At 36.9% G+C, this 16,181-nt stretch overlaps 1 protein-coding gene across 1 annotated transcript in view; it reads right to left on the reverse strand.

Moving 5' to 3' along the window:
* LGSN (lengsin, lens protein with glutamine synthetase domain) overlaps positions 1-15,107 on the reverse strand; it is a 33,893-nt gene extending 18,786 nt beyond the window's left edge. Inside the window, exon 1 of the mRNA XM_090280497.1 lies at positions 15,012-15,107. Within this exon, the coding sequence (XP_090136623.1) occupies positions 15,012-15,107 (96 nt within the window). The remainder of the gene's footprint in view (positions 1-15,011) is intronic.
* Between the last annotated feature and the right edge of the window lie 1,074 nt (positions 15,108-16,181).

Below are 16,181 nucleotides of genomic sequence, written 5' to 3' on the forward strand. Positions count from 1 at the left end.
AACAAAATCACTTCTGAGTCCCAGGACATAAAAGCAAACGCTAAAAAAAAAATACAGTTTTTTTTAGCTGACACTGATATTTTTAATGTTTTTTACAAACTCCTCATTGTGCTTTGAGGGGAAATGAAAGTGGCACGGTCAGGGTCAAAAACTATACTCTAAAATGTTTTGAGCTATTGTCTTTTTGAAGAGCAGATTCTCAGAAGTTCCATATCTGAGGGGAAGTTATATAAATACATGACCAGAGTGGTTGCTGGAGCACAGTTCTACCCTTTTTTTTAATAAAACCAACTCAGCCTCTGAAAACTGAAAGAGAAAAAAAATGTTTCTTTTTTGTTTATATGTAATTATGATATATTATTTTTTATTGTATATGAACAAAGATACATTTCACAAGGTAAAAACCTTTTTGTTATTTTAAAGTTTTACTAAGAATATTGTGGTTTATTCTACTCCAAATAATATTATACTTGGACCATATGATACTGTGAGATAATTTTTTTTCTAGTCATGTATAATTTTATTTAAATATCTGTGCAAATTTTCCCAATACACTTCTTATAGAATTCTGATGGTAATATATAGCCTAATGTGCATATTGACCATTTCTAAAATTGCATTGACAGAAATATACATTTTATAATTGTATTTCTTCTTTTATTATTAACTTTATTGGGGTTACATTGGTTACTAAGGTCATATAAATGCCAATGTATAGTTGTATTTTTGGTAAATATTTTTATAAATATATGTCCTTGTTTATTTACAGGAAGCCTCATTTGGAAAATAAAGTATTTTTCCAGATATATAAATATATATATATTTTTAAAAACAAACTAACATTTGTACTAGTTTGACCCTTTGGGGGTCCCCTTATATACAGATATGAAGAAATCAAATGAGATAAACTTTAAGATTTCTTCCAGCTACAAACTCTGACATACAACTAATATAACAATATGCTTAAGGTGAGCACTTTGTCAGGCATGTTTCCTCAGTATAACCCTCAAAATAGTTGAATCTCTATTTTACAAATGTTAAAAGTGAAATCCAAAATAACTTGCTCAAGGCCTCATGATTGAACTGAAGATGCAGGTTACAAATAGGTCTTCTAATTTCAAAGTGCCATTCTGCTTCTGAAATGCCACAGACTCAACCTCAGAGAAAGTTTGTTTTAGTAGTATTCACCTGTCTCCATATTTCAGACCAAAAGGAAAAGTTTCTTAAGAAAACAGCAAAGACAGTTCACCTAGTTACTAACCTGAGAATTTCACCAATAAAAACCCCAAAACTAAGTCATAGTATGTGCCTCTGACTCCACAATAGATGTTCAAGAAAAAAAAAAATTTAGATGAAGAATACATTTAGTTCAGTCCTTTGACTTTCTCTTACATACCTGGATGACCAAAGTATAGATATAGCTATAATAGCTGAAAAAATTTTAGGGTATTTTTGGTTTGTCCTGCCTCCAGTAGAGTATTTTTATTCCCCTTACTCTTTTAATTATATTTAATTATGATGTGAATGATATTTCAGTAAAAAAGTTATTAGAAGATGACGGCACAGGTAAACAAGTTTCACCTTCTCGCACAACCACATCAAAATTACAACATATAGAACAACCATCACTAAGAACTGTCACAAATCAAGTTGAATCGAAGTCTGACAACTAAGGAATTAGAGAAACCACATCCATCTAGACTGGTAGGAGAGGTGAACACACAGAACAAGCTGGTCCCACATCCACATGTGGTGGATAAAAAATTGGGAGGGTTATATCAGGAGTGAGGTGTTCCAGCCACACATCAGACCACAGAGTCAAGGGGTTCCAGTGCCAGGAATATAAGACCCCATAACTTCTGGCTGCAAAAACCAGCAAGGATTTAGTTAATGGAAGAAACTGCAGGAGTCCCAAGAAGATCCTTCTATAAAACCCACACATAGATTTCCTCAGACTCACTCCCTCTGAGCTCCAGCACTGGGTTAGCACCATGAAAAGCACCAGTTCCATACAGGAAGGAACAGAAGTGTCTGGCATTAAGGTAGGAACTGGAAGACAGCTTTCTCCCAGACAGAAAAACAGGCAGAGGCCACTGTCCCTTTTCTGAGCCCTATCCTCACAGAGCCACAGAGCTGGCAGGTGGGGTTCCATATCTGAGACTCTATTAAAGTGGATAACACTGTTTGTCCTGCCCTGGAGATCCCCTGAGACTCTGTCCCACCCAATTTATGGGCCCACCCAAATAATTAACCATGACTTTTCCATATGAATGGCTGGTCTTCGCTCATGTTTCACAACTTCCTAAATCCTATCAAATAAGCAACAGCCTGCCTCAGTGAGTCCCCGGCCCCCATACCTCTTGCTAAATGACCCTAGTCCCAGCACTGGCAGCATTCAGCATAGATTTACAGCTTGGTTTTGCCTGGGAATCTCCAAACCCAGCATAAGTAGCAGCCATCTCAGATTGCTTTATAGCTCAGGCAGTGTGGCTCTAGGCAAAACACAGGTGGGAGCTGATCTTGGCCTGCACCACCTGGGAAATCCCAGAGCCTGTTCACCCAGTAATCAGCTACAAACCATGTTGGAGCACCACCACCCTGCCACTGAAGAGCTGATCCTTCATGGAAAGCAAAGGTTGGTGTTCAATGGTCACAGCCAGTAATTGCAGATCATCATCCTGGGTAAAGCCTTTTCATTAACCTGCCAACAGCAACCAAGGTTCAACTACAAGAGGAAGGCGTACTCAGCACACATGAAGACTGCACCACAAGTACCCAGCTTGCACGATAGGGGACAATTTCTATTGGACCATACAGAACATCTACTATATTAGGACATACTACCAAGACAGGGAGTCATGGCAGCTCTACCTAATACATAGAAACACACACAGGGAGGCTGCTGAAAGGAGGAGACAAAGAAATATGGCCCAATGAAAGAACAGATCAAAATTCCAAAAAATGGAGATAACAAATCTATCAAATTAAGAGTTCAAAACACTGATTATAACTATGCTCAAGAAACTTAGTGAGGACCTCAACAGCATAAAAAAGATTCAGTCAGAAGTGAAGTCTACACTAATTGAATTAAAGAACAATGCGAAAGGAAAACAACAGTAGAGTGCATTAAGCTGAGAATCAAATCAATGATTTGGAACACAAGGAAGCAAAAAACAACCAATCAGAACAACAGGAAGAAAAATTCAAAAAAATGAATATAGTATAAGCAGCCTTAGGACAATTCCAAGAAATCCAACATTCACATCATAGGGGTGCCAGGAAAAGAGAAAGAGTAAGAAATTGGAAATCTATTTGAAAAAATAATGAAAGAAAACTTTCTTAATTTGGTAAAGGAAACAAATGTGCAAGTCCAGGAAGCACAGAGAGTCCCACAAAGATGGATGCAAAGAGGCCCACTCCAAGACACATCATAATTAAAATGCCAAAGGTTAAAGATAAAGAGAGAATCTTAAAAGTGGCAAGAGAAAAGCAATTAGTTACCTACACAGCAGTTCCCATAAGACTGTCAGTTGATTTCTCAAAAGAAACTTTGCAAGTTAGAATGGATTGGCAAGAAATATTTAGTCATGAAAAGCAGGGACCTACAGCCAAAATTACTCTACCCAGCAAAGATATCATTTATAATTGAAGGGGAGATAAAGAGCTTCCCAGACAGGAAAAGGCTAAAGGAGTTTGTCATCTCCAAACCATTATTATATGAAATGTTAAAGGGACTTATTTAAGAAAAGGTCAAAACTATAAATAATAAAATGGCAATAAACACATATCTATCAATGATTGAATTTAAAAAACAAACTGAGCAAACAAGAAGAACAGAGACAGAATCATGGGTATGGAGAGAATTTTAATAGTTGCCGGATGGGAAGAGGGTGGATGGGAATGGATGAAGAAGTAAGGGATTAAGAAGTACAAATATGAGGCCCTGGCTGAGTGGCTCAGTTGATTAGAGCATCGAACCAGTATCCCAAGGTTGTGGGTTTGATCCCCGGTCAGGACAAATACAAAAATGAACTAATGAATGCATTAAGAAGTGGAACAACAAATTAATGTTTCCTCCTCTCTCTCTCACCAAAAATCAATAAATAAAAATATATTTTTTAAATAGAAGTACAAATATGTAGTTACAGAGTAGCCATGGGGCTGTAAATTACAGTATAGGAAATGGAGTAGCCAATGAACTTATACGCCTGACCCATGGACATGAACAATGGTGTAGGGATTGCCTGAGGGAGTGGTGGGTGCTGGGAGGCAGGGAGCAAAGGGGGAACTGTAATAGCATAATCAATAAAATATAATTTAAAATGTAAAATAAAATAAAATAATTTTTTAATTAAAAAAATTATTAGCGAGTATTTATGTGGTTAGGGTTCTAATTCTGACTTCTCACTATGTAGAAAATTCCACTGTAACCTTGGTGTTTTCATCCAGAAACACTACAATAAATGCAATCATACTCCACAAGCATATTAACATTTTACAAGTATTTCATAGCCAATCAATATTATGTCTCACTTAATACTTATAAAAACATCCAGTGAACATTTATTATTACCTACATTTTTGCCAAGGCAAAAATAGCTCCACAGGGGTTAAGCCATTTGTTCAAGGTCATATGGCTGCAAGGAAGAATGGGAATTATTTAAGTAGCTTCCCATATCACCACAGCCTGACATTGAACTAGATGGAATTTCGATTCTATTATATAATGTTATCTGTGTAACTCATAAAAACTTGTTCACTCTACTTCTTCAATATAATCTTTTACAACTGTATTTTTTATAACTCTTTCCTGTGTAAGGATTAAAACCATCTTAACTCACCACCAGCTTAAACTTCATCAGTTGAAACAATGAGAACTATGGATAACCTACTATGGATGAGGCAAAGTCAAAGACATAAAAATAAATATAACATGGTCTCTTTTATAAATAATCTTATATTCAAGAATAGGCAATAAAGTATTGTTATGGAAGTTAAAGGTTTCCATGTTGTAAAGAAAGTGATTCGGTGAGTTCATGGATAGCAAACTCAAATTACAGGCAGATAACAAAGAGGCACCTTGGGCTAGATGGCGAACACCAGAGCTGACAGCCCTTCCCAAGAAGAAGCCAGGATGTTGTTCTAGCTAGTTGTTGCTTGAAAAAGTGTTGCCCCTGTGATGTCAGTTTTTCAAATCTCCAAGGAATGCCAGATATCTGGATTCTTACAGGAAATTTCATGATTTTTAAAGGTTGGAGATTCATTTAAAGTATAAAGCAGGGAGTAAAGAAGAAAAGAAAGTTTTTCAACTACCATGTAGAAGATCTCAAAGACTGAAATGCTGTCGGAATATGCAGCAGTTCTAGGTGGCCCCTGGGCACAGTGATAGCTGTAGTGACCCTGTGTTTCTCCCCACCAGTGGTATCTAGTGTGATACTGAGAGATAATGGTCAAAATATTTAACCATTAGCACAGCTGTTAAAAATAACAAACACTTTTATTATACTTACTATGTGTCAAGTCTCTTCTGAATGCTCTGTATATATTAATTCATTTAGTCTCAAAACAATCCCTTGAGATAGATAACGTTATCATCTCAATTTTAGAGTTGGCTCTAAATCACACATCTTGTAAGTAGTAATGCTAAGATTTGAATCCTGACAGCTGGCTCTAGAGCACTAGTATTTAATGCACTCTTAATGAATACTGTCAGTAAGAATGACCCCAGGGTTCTGGGCTGCTGGGAGGCTAAGGCAGAATTCTAGAGGGTTCCTGCAGGGTCAGGTGTTAAATCTCTAGTTCATGGATTGTGGGAAGGTCCAAGGGCCCTTGGGGAACAGTAGGACAATTGGAAAAGTTTGGAGTTTTAAGACTTTGCAGCTGTTTACCTATTAGTTTGGGAACATTATGGAAGCAATCAGCAATACAGCTGCAGCTGACAAATCTTCTGGTTGCACCTTTATGTTCACCAATCAGTGCCTGATGCAAAGTAAGTACTAAAGAGATGTTAGTTGTGATATTACCTAGGCACCATGCTTTACTGAGGATCTCTGTGGGAAGATACCTCATTTTAGGTTACCTCATGGGCCCCTAATTTACGGGGTAAAGCTTCCATTGAGTCAAGCTCTAATCTCTTATCTAAGCAGCTCTAGATTCTGAACTCAATAAACTAGAAGACCCTCTCCAACAGGTGGGGGTATGTTAGTAATCTGAGGGCTCTCAGAAGGAGCAGTGTGTACAACATTCTTGAGCCTGGACTTCAATGTTGCTATTATTAAACTGGCAGGATGTTTTATAAACAGAGTCTTCAGATAGCCAGGGAAACTAGGCCAAGCTTAAACCAAAAAGAAGAGATATCTGAGCTGAAGATAGAGAGGGATGCAGTTAACCAGGTTGGAGAAACCATGAGCACAAGCACAGATATGCAGTTTCAGATCGTATAGCATAAATATGCAAATCTAATTCATGCTTAATGTAGACAATCTCAAAATTCTACTAAAACAGGTTCATTCTGGTTTCTTTTGACATTTCCACCAGAAAACCTATTCCCACTTCAGAAATGTTTCTGCTGTCATTCCATCAGATGGCTTCTCTCTGTCTTATACACAGGAATGGCTTTACACAATGTTTTCTATTATAAGATAAGAAATAGAAAAGTTTCTGCTGGTGACAAGCTACTTCACAACACCCTTGTCTCTTTACCCCATTAATTTCACCTTTTCTTAAGGGTTTTTTATTTTTTTCTACTATATTTATCCTCTAAACAACAATTTTTTACCAGGGATATGATTATTTCCTTTAAGACCTGACAAAATTGTATTTCCTATACCTCCTCATAGCATTAAATATATATATAAACTGATATTTCAAGAGAATTTTCTAAACATTAAGGAGTGACATTAAATAAAACTTAAAGACATTAAAAAGAACCAATTACAAAATATTTACTTAGTCCTGGTGGTCAACAATGTTTGTAGACTCTGATCTATTCCATATCCTTCTCAAGACCATGACCAAAATATTCTCATTTTTACATATCTGATTCACCAACCAGATACATAAACATCATTTGGAGCATATTTGAAAACATAAAACATTTATTTATGGTCCAGTAAGTGATTCACCCCTTCAATCAAGCTGTTTCTGCAAAGTCCCCTTAGTCTTACACAAAATTAGGGAATCTCTGAGATCATTATGCACAAGGACTCAAAAGGCCACCATTTTCCAACTAACAGAAAATAAGATATTCTTAGGGACACATTACTCACAGAGCTACTTGTCCTGAAAACTCGACCTTCATTTGTATATTTTTAAAGAACTTTAATCTTTAAACTGTATTCCATTTTTAGAAGTTTCATCTGAATACATGGAATCTCTGGAGAATTTTGTTGCTTTCATTTCTTTATTACAAATGAAATAAGCCTCACTGCAAAAATTAAAAAGTACAAAAACATTAATAAAATGGAAAACTAAATATGTATATAATGAAAGTTCTTTATTTTCCCATAACCTGTAGATTTTTGACAAGTAAATATTTTCAGAAAGAGTTGTTTTTTATTACCGCAAATAATTCTCATAAATGACTCACTTTCTAATATAAATTTTTTAATAGTTGTTTCTAATAAAGATATAATGGGTCAATAATGATTGGGACCAGACACATTTTAAAATATAGCAAAAATAGAAATTGAAGAAAATAAATGTAGTATATCCACACTTCTTGTTGGCAAGTGACTTACTGGGACTACTCTACTTTGTATAGAATTAATTCATTTATTCAACAAGTATTTAGAATAGAATAGGCCAGTCATAGGTCTAGATGCCCTAGAAGAACTAAAGATGAATTTACTTGTTTCATGAAATATAAAGTAACACATAACTTAAAAGGTGTATGAGTATGTGTTATTTTAATGAGGAAGGTACTACCAGACCATTTTTCTGATGAGGTAGCTGAGTTTCTGAAAGATGCAGTAAAGCAACTAGTTTCACAGCTAGAAAATACAGAATCCAAATGAATGGTTCAAAAGTCTTCTTTCATTTCTTCATGCTACTTACAAATTTTACAGGCAATAAAACACTAAAAACTAAAATGTTGCCTTTAAGAATACTAAATGCTGAACAGTTTTATATAAACGGCAGCAGGAAATACAGTTTTGTTTTGTTTTTACCTTCACAATTCAATTTAGAGTTCAGTAACATCTGTCCTTTGAGGTCAAACTGAGCACCGAAGGAAAATACAGATAAGTTAATTTCTTGGAAGTTACATAGAATCAGAATTTTATTTAGCATAATGAGCTAAGGATGAGATGGTCTATTTGGAAAAGTGTTATGTTTCTCACCCTCAAGCACATTTGTGGAAAGGGTTAGCCAGTCAAATGTCAGGAATCACCAGATAGTTTCCAGTTCTACCACCAGAGATGCTCACTACTTTCAAAATAAAATTACCCAGATCCAAGCCAGCAGATTAGGTGGAACCCTATTCCTCCTATATACCCACATCCACCCAAAAAATTTTAAGCAACTATCATTATAAAGAAGCTCTGTGTGAAAGAAGTGTCACAATGTAAATGATGTGGCTGTTTCTCTTGTAAGAAGCTCTGGATCTCATGCCTATCCCAAGAAGATGGGAAAATACACAACCAGCAGCACCAAGCCCACAGCAGATCTCACCTCTGGGAACAAGACAATGCAAAATCTGCCACAGAACTTTCTCTATGAGAAAATGTGCCTAACCAATAGTTTCAGAGAAGGGAAAAAATAACTTTCGGAAGGTATAGTGCCATGTTACTTTTACAAGATGAAGTTAAATAATAAAGGAAGATAAAATAATAAAGAAAGAAAAAAAATTGGTCAATTCCCTGAGTTTGGTGCTAGTACTTATCTTATTTAGTCTTTTCATAAGTGAACTGAAAAATAAATCTCCATATTTTCCAGAGAAATTAAGATTCTGCACCTAAAAATACATTTATCTGTGAGAGAGGATCAAAGTAATTTTTGAAAGCTTTGTTGATGGGCAGAAAAACAACAGATATGCTTCAAAGGTGAGAAAAAACTTGCAGAAAAAAAAATTTTTTTAGACTTCCAGCCAAGATGGAGGTCTAGACACATGCTGCATCTCCCTTTACAACTAAGAATGATAACAACTACCTCAAAACTAGAGGCAACCAATCTCTGGCTGCTGTGGCTCAGTGGATTGAGCTTCGGCCCACGAGCCAAGTGTCATTGGTTCGATTCCTAGTCAGGGCACATGATTAGGTTGCATGTCAGATCCCCAGTTGGGGACGCGAGTGAGAGGCAACCACACGGTGATGTTTCTCTCCCTCTCTTTCTCCTTTTCCCTCTCTCTGAAAATAAACAAACAAATAAGTAAATAATAAAAAAAAACTAGAGACATCCAGAAGTTCCAGAAAATCAAGCTGCATGGAAGTCCAACAAAGATATAAAGAAGAAATACTCAACCAGACAGGTAGGAGGGGACAGAGCAGGGGTGGAGAGAATGCGGTGTGGTGGTGACAGCAACAGTGGCAGCGGCAGGCCAACAGAAAGCCCATTCACACATTTTAAAAACTATGGAGGAATACCTAGGGAGTGCTCCCAGGTCCAGACCAAACCACACAGCTCACCATCCTAGCGCCATGGAAAATCAAGCCTCATTGCTTCTGATTGTGCAAACCAGCAGGGGTTGGGGCGGAGGAAGAAACTGCTGGTCTCTCAGCAGAGTCCACTTGTTTAAAGGGCCCCTATGGTCCTAGAACATCCACAGACCCACCCACTCTGGGAACAACAGCCAGGGCAAAAGCTACAGAGGCACCAGTCCCATACGGAAGTGGGAGAAGTGCCTGGAAAAGGGGTGAGTGCTGAGCAAGTGGTATTGTTCCCTCTCTGACCCCTCCCCTACATACAGCACCACAATGTGGTGAAACGTGTCACCCTGGACTGATGAATATCTAAGGCTCCGCCCCTTACAACATAACAGATTCGACAGCTCTACCTAAGATACAGAGGCAAACAAAGACAGGAGCCTGTCAAGATGAGGAGACAGAGAAGTATGGCCCAAAAGAGGGAACAGATCAAGGTTCCAGTAGGAGATAAGTGACAAGGAGATAGCCAACCTCATAGATGAGGAGATAGTCAACCTAAGAGATATAGAATTCAAACCACTGGTGATAAAGATGCTCACAGGCTTGAAAGATGCTTGAGTATGGCAAACACAGAATGGAAAAAGTGAAGGCTATGATAAATAAAACGAAGGAAAATCCACACAAAACCAATGGTGAAGGGAAGAAAACTGGAGTTCAAATCAATGATTTGGAACATAAGGAAGAAAAAAACAGTCAATCAGTACAGAATGAGGAAACAAGCACTGAAAAAATTAAGGAGAGGCTTAGGAACCTCTGGGACAACTTTCAACGTGCCAACATCCAAACCATAGGGGTGCCAGAAGGAGAAGAGGAAGAGCAAGAAATTGAAAGCTTATGTGAAAAAGTAATGAAGGAGAACTTCCCAAATTTGGCAAAGGAAATAGGCATACAAGTCCAGGAAGCACAGAGAGTCCCAAACAAGCTAGACTCAAAAAGGACCACACCAAGACACATCATAATTAAAATACCAAAGGTTCAAGATAAAGAGAGAATCTTAAAAGAAGCAAGAGAAAAGCAGGGAGTTACCCACAAAGGGGTGTCCATAAGACTATCAGCTGACTTCTCAAAGAAAACTTTGCAGGCATGAAGGGGTTGGCAAGAAGTATTCAAAGTGATGGAAAGCAAGGGCCTACAACCAAGATTACTCTATCTGCAAAGCTATCATTTGAAATGGAAGAGCAGATGAAGTGCTTCCCAGACAAGGTGAAGCTAAAGGAGCTCATCATCACCAAGCCATTATTATATGAAATGTCAAAGGGACTTACTTAAGAAAAAGAAGATCAAAACTATGAACACTAAAATGACAACAAACTCACAACTATCAACAACTGAATCTAAAAAATAAAAACAAAATCTAACTAAGCAAACCAGAATAGGAACAGAATCATAGGTATAGAGATCATTTGGAGGGTTATTGGCTGGGAGTGGGAAGGGGGAGAAATGGGGAAATGGTGCAGGGATTAAGAAGCATAATTGGTAGGTACAAAATAGACAGGGGAAGTTAAGAATAATATAGGAAAGGGTGAAGCCGAAGAACTTATATGCATGACCCATGGACATGAACTAAGGGGGGCGGGATTGCTGGAGGGAAGGGGGATACTGGGCAGAGGGGAGCAAAGGGAAAATAAATTGGGACTACTGTAACAATATAACCAATAAAATATACTTAAAATTTTTATTTAATTTAGTAGGGTGACATTGCTTAAGATAGTGCATAAAATTTTAAATATACATATAGTATGTAATATATTCTTAAAATCACAGTGTCAAGTTGATCCAAAAACATTATAGGTCAGTGAAGATATTAACTAATGGGCTGCTTCAGATAAAAATATTGAGTCTCCTCAAACAGAATATTTTAAAGATGATGGGAAAAGGCATTCTATCTTTTAAAAATATAAAATGCCTATAACTAGAATAATAAATATAGTTCTAGTCACCATAGCTTAGGAAAGACTTAATGGACTATAAATGGATAAATATGTGTTTATTTATATAAATGTATACCACATAAAATTGTTATCATTATTATGTCAAAAAGCACATAAAGGTCTACTGTGCAAAGGAAAATATGTACAACTCTTTAAGGCTGTAAAAATGAAAAGTTAGTGGAGATATTACTTGTCAGTCTACAATATAACACAGGCATTCTGATTTTAGTAAGTGGATCTTAACCACGAATGTGAAACACAAAACTATTTTTAACATCGAGAGAGGTACTTGAACTAGAAACAAGTAGATTTGAGGTAAATAAAAATGAATATAAAATGAACTAAAAAACTCGAACTCTGAAAACAAAACTTTAAATCCTAAGAGAGAAAACACAACTAAAATATAAAAATAGAATCGGGAAGTTTTTATAGAGTTGCACAAAAAATAACATAAAGCACAAAAAGTAGGGTAACCTGGGACCCATATATCTCTAGCACTGAGTCCTGCCTTTATCAGGTCACCCACAGCTTCCCACACAGCTGCTGCATTATTGCCCTGACACACACAGAGATAAAGGCTACAAAGCAGAATGGACCTCTGGTCTCACCTCAGGTGGCATCCGTTCCTCCTTCAATGTGGAAGCATTGGCTCTCTGTGTCTACCTGTGCAGGTGTTTGGGGGGTGAATCATAAGCATCTACAGTGCAGAGAACATATCTTACCCAACTTGCCTGGCATATTACCTAGCTCAGTGCCACACACAAGGTTTTTGACAAATAGATTTTAATTATTATGATATGTTGCCACTTCCCTCAATTTTGCAACCTCATACACCCATAAAATGATGATGTCAATACTAATCTACTTTTGGGAATAAGAATGTGTTTTTGATCTATTTTCTGTTCACCGCTGCTACGAATTCAGCTGAATGCATGGCTTTATGGCATTGCTTTGAGGTAAGAATCTCAGTAAAATATTTTTTAGGAAAATACTAAATCTAAGATTAATAACGGTTCATTTTTACTGAAGGTTCTGCCAAAGAATCTGTTCTGGTTAAAAAAGTGATCATCCTAGCGGATTTTCTTCACACACACAATCTGCCCTTCTGAATCATCAAGCCTTTGTTCGGCTGCTGTGTTTTTGCAGTTAACCTCATGCTGCAGCTGTTCACATTGCCAGAGCATCTGGTATGGAACACAGTCTTTGTCCTTTTCCAGACATTAGTTAACTGGAAAAGGAATGACACACACTCTCTCCCTCCCTCTTCTCAAGTCCTTTCTCTCCCTGAGAATATGACCCTACTCGGGAGAGCACAAAGGAGGTTGTTCAGCAGAGAGCTGGGTCAAGTGGACACCAAGGCTCGCCTTTATTACATCCATTAAATATAATGTTCCATACCAGTTATCAAGGAACTTTTTTCCAAAAGAGAGACTCTGTCACTTGCTGTGAAAATTGTGTACTTTAAAATAATATCGTTGGTTTTTTCCTATTCTCCTAAGAGTAAACAAGCAATATTGGTCTAAACTGCTCTGGTGACTATGTGACTCAAGAATTTTCACTGAAGCTGGGTCACCTGGAATCTTGGCTAAAATTTTGAAAGGTCAGAGAGAAAACACAGTTGTACCATAAGCTCAGTAGGAACAAAACCTATTCCAATTTAGTTAGAAATCAAAATTTCAAAAAGCTGATGATATCAATACTAATACTTTCTTTCTCTAAGCCATCACTTGCAGCCACAAATTTCCTTTCAGATAAATTGGTTCTTTTACACAAACATGTCCATCGTTTGATGCCTCTGACAATGATAGGTCGCTATTTGATAAGCCGCAGCTCCTCTCCAGTGAGTCCCTTCTTCACTCAGTGTTACCCAGTTTCCTCATGGAAAGTACACTTATTCTTGTCTCCATCCCAAAGCACACTGCTTATATTCAGTATACATAGCAGTGACTCATTCTTCCTTAGATTTTTTTTGTCTGTCTTCACCACTAGAAGAAGGAGTAAGGAGCAGGACTATTTTCTATATGACACTATTCCAAACACAGTGAATTGGTCTACCACTGTGCCTTGCACATAGTAGGTATGATACTTGCATTATATTTTCTTAACTTCTTCTAAAGAAAACTCACACCCTCCCAGACTTGACCACAGCATGCCTCCCAGTCTGCACTTCAGCTTTTCAGAATAATCTGTCAGAAAAACAAGAGTAGAACTTGGGCACATACACATTAAGAACTAATGAGAAATGTTACATGTTGACAACTTAGTGTTTTAATATATTCTAGAGCAGATAAGTAGCTGTCACCATTTAAAATGCTGAACATTTCAAATATAATTTGAAATTGAGTTCTGAAAGGGGCCAAAGTTTTGCCACTCTGAAGCTGCCTTTTTGAGATCATTGATTTTAAGCTATTTATTAAGGAAAAAAGACTCAGACAGCTTCCCGTTTTCCTACCCAAGAATCCAGGTAGAGAAAACTGCTTCAGGAAGAAAATAATAGCATGTTAGCCTTAGCCTAATTTGAATTTAGTACAGTAAATAGGAGGGCTTCAGGCAGGGGCCTGTTAGCTAGATACCCTCTATGTTCCATTGTTTCTGAGTTGTCTGCCCTGTGTGTTCCAGTCTCACTTCTGTAATCTAGTACCCTTTTCCCCACCTTTTCTCCTTTGTCCCAAATGTTATATATACCCAACTTGGCATCACTGTTTTGGAATTTTCATGCTTTTGTGAATTCCCCGTGTACCTGTATTAAAATTTGGTATTCTTCTGTTAATCTGTCTGTTGATTTGGTTAGTATACCACCTAGAACTTAGAAGGTGGAGAAAAAGTATTAATATATTTTATCTCCCAAAGTTCTCAACTTTAGTCATTTAACCTCAAATCATTTTTTATTGTTGACACTATTACAGATGTCCCTGGTTTTCCCCTTTGCCCTCCTCCACCCAGCTGCACCCCCTCAAAGCATTTTTATTAGAATAAGACAAACGCTTTAACAAAAACAAAGATTGTACTCTCAATAACAATCAAAATAGGCATTAAGAAAATTTATAGCATCCTTATGCATCTGAAGCTTAGTACTTAATAAAATTAGTTTAAATGATTATTAAAGCTAAATGAGCTTTCCTAATGTAAACTCTAAATTTACTTTTTTTTAATAACCTTAATGTATAGTATAGAAGAGAGTTCCTTCACAAAATTCTCCAAAGCAGACATAAAGCAAGTATAACCATGCTGCCCTTGTTCATACCGGCACTCAAATAGTTGGCACACAACAATAGAAAGCTTTGCTGTCAGTATTTTTGTAAATAACATTTTAATTATTAACTTCGTACCTCCTGCAGAAGGTCTCCTTCATTATTCATCTCACACTTTTTTATTTAAGTTGCCCTTGGAAACCACAATATCCCCAACCAATGCATTCAACATGTTTTTATATGTATACCTGAAACAAACACTGCAGATGATGAATACCATGGAGGCTCTTTCCAGAGGGGTCTGGCAGGTAATAAAAGATAAACACCAGATTCTGATGTGTCATGCCCAAGGCACAATGTGCTGGAAACGCACTAGAAGAGTCGAATGACAAATGCTCATTCATGCCTGACTTCCTACAAACAAAGGCGTACAAAGCTTAAAACTGTGTTGACAGACTTTTTCTCCAACATACTGAATTTTTGTTATGTAACAATTGTATTCTGGAATGAAATCTATTGTTAGACTCAGATGATGAACACTTATTAGACAATTGTGCTATCAAAGTCCACAGACAAAAACACAAATGGAAAAATACAGCTGTTAAGTAACCTAGATTTTTACCAACAGCAAAAATCTACTCATTTGCAATTCCCTTTCTTTTTTTTTCAGGGTCCCTTCTGGCCTTTAAATTAATTCTAAATTAATTATTTCATTATATAACTACAGCCATCTTTAGCCTCTCCAATTCTCCAAATGTCAGTCTCTGACAAACCCCAGCCCTTCCCATCTGGCCATGATGAGCATGAAATTTTCTACAGGCTGCTGTGCATGGTTCCATAAATGTTCTTAACTCAGAGGAAGCAGGGAAAGCTTTATCAAAGGGAGTTTCAAATTATGCTTCTGCTGCTTTCAATTGTGACTTCAGGTACAGTTAACAGAGGAGGGGAGTCTTTTTTTTTTTTTTCCCTGAATCAAATCAAACCCTCTAAAGCATTTTTCATGTATGAGTATACAATCTCCATGGCTGATCACTTTTGTGTGGGACTGGCAGGCCTGAGGAAGCCCAGGTCACACTCTAGCCAATCAGCCAGGTCTTTAAAAAGTTGTTCTTTCTGTTGTTGTATTTGCTTGATCTTTTTTTTTCTTTCTTTGATAATGTCATATTTAATTTCTTAATATATAATCATTCTATCCTCTGGCTTTCACAAAACTTTACATAATGCTTACCATGTTGTACTGTTTTTTACCTGTCTTTATATCTCCCACCTAATCTATGAGTTCCTAGAGGGTTTGGATTCTGTTTTGTAACTCAAGCATCTGGAACATTGCCTGTTTCATAATAAGGGATCAATATACTTTTGTTGAATGAATAAATGATGTATAAGAAAAATTAAATTTATTACCTTGGGAAAAGGCC

The sequence above is a fragment of the Furipterus horrens genome, unplaced genomic scaffold (assembly GCF_987537825.1).
Source record: "Furipterus horrens unplaced genomic scaffold, mFurHor1.1.pri manual_scaffold_6, whole genome shotgun sequence".
NCBI classification, from domain to species: Eukaryota; Metazoa; Chordata; class Mammalia; order Chiroptera; family Furipteridae; genus Furipterus; species Furipterus horrens.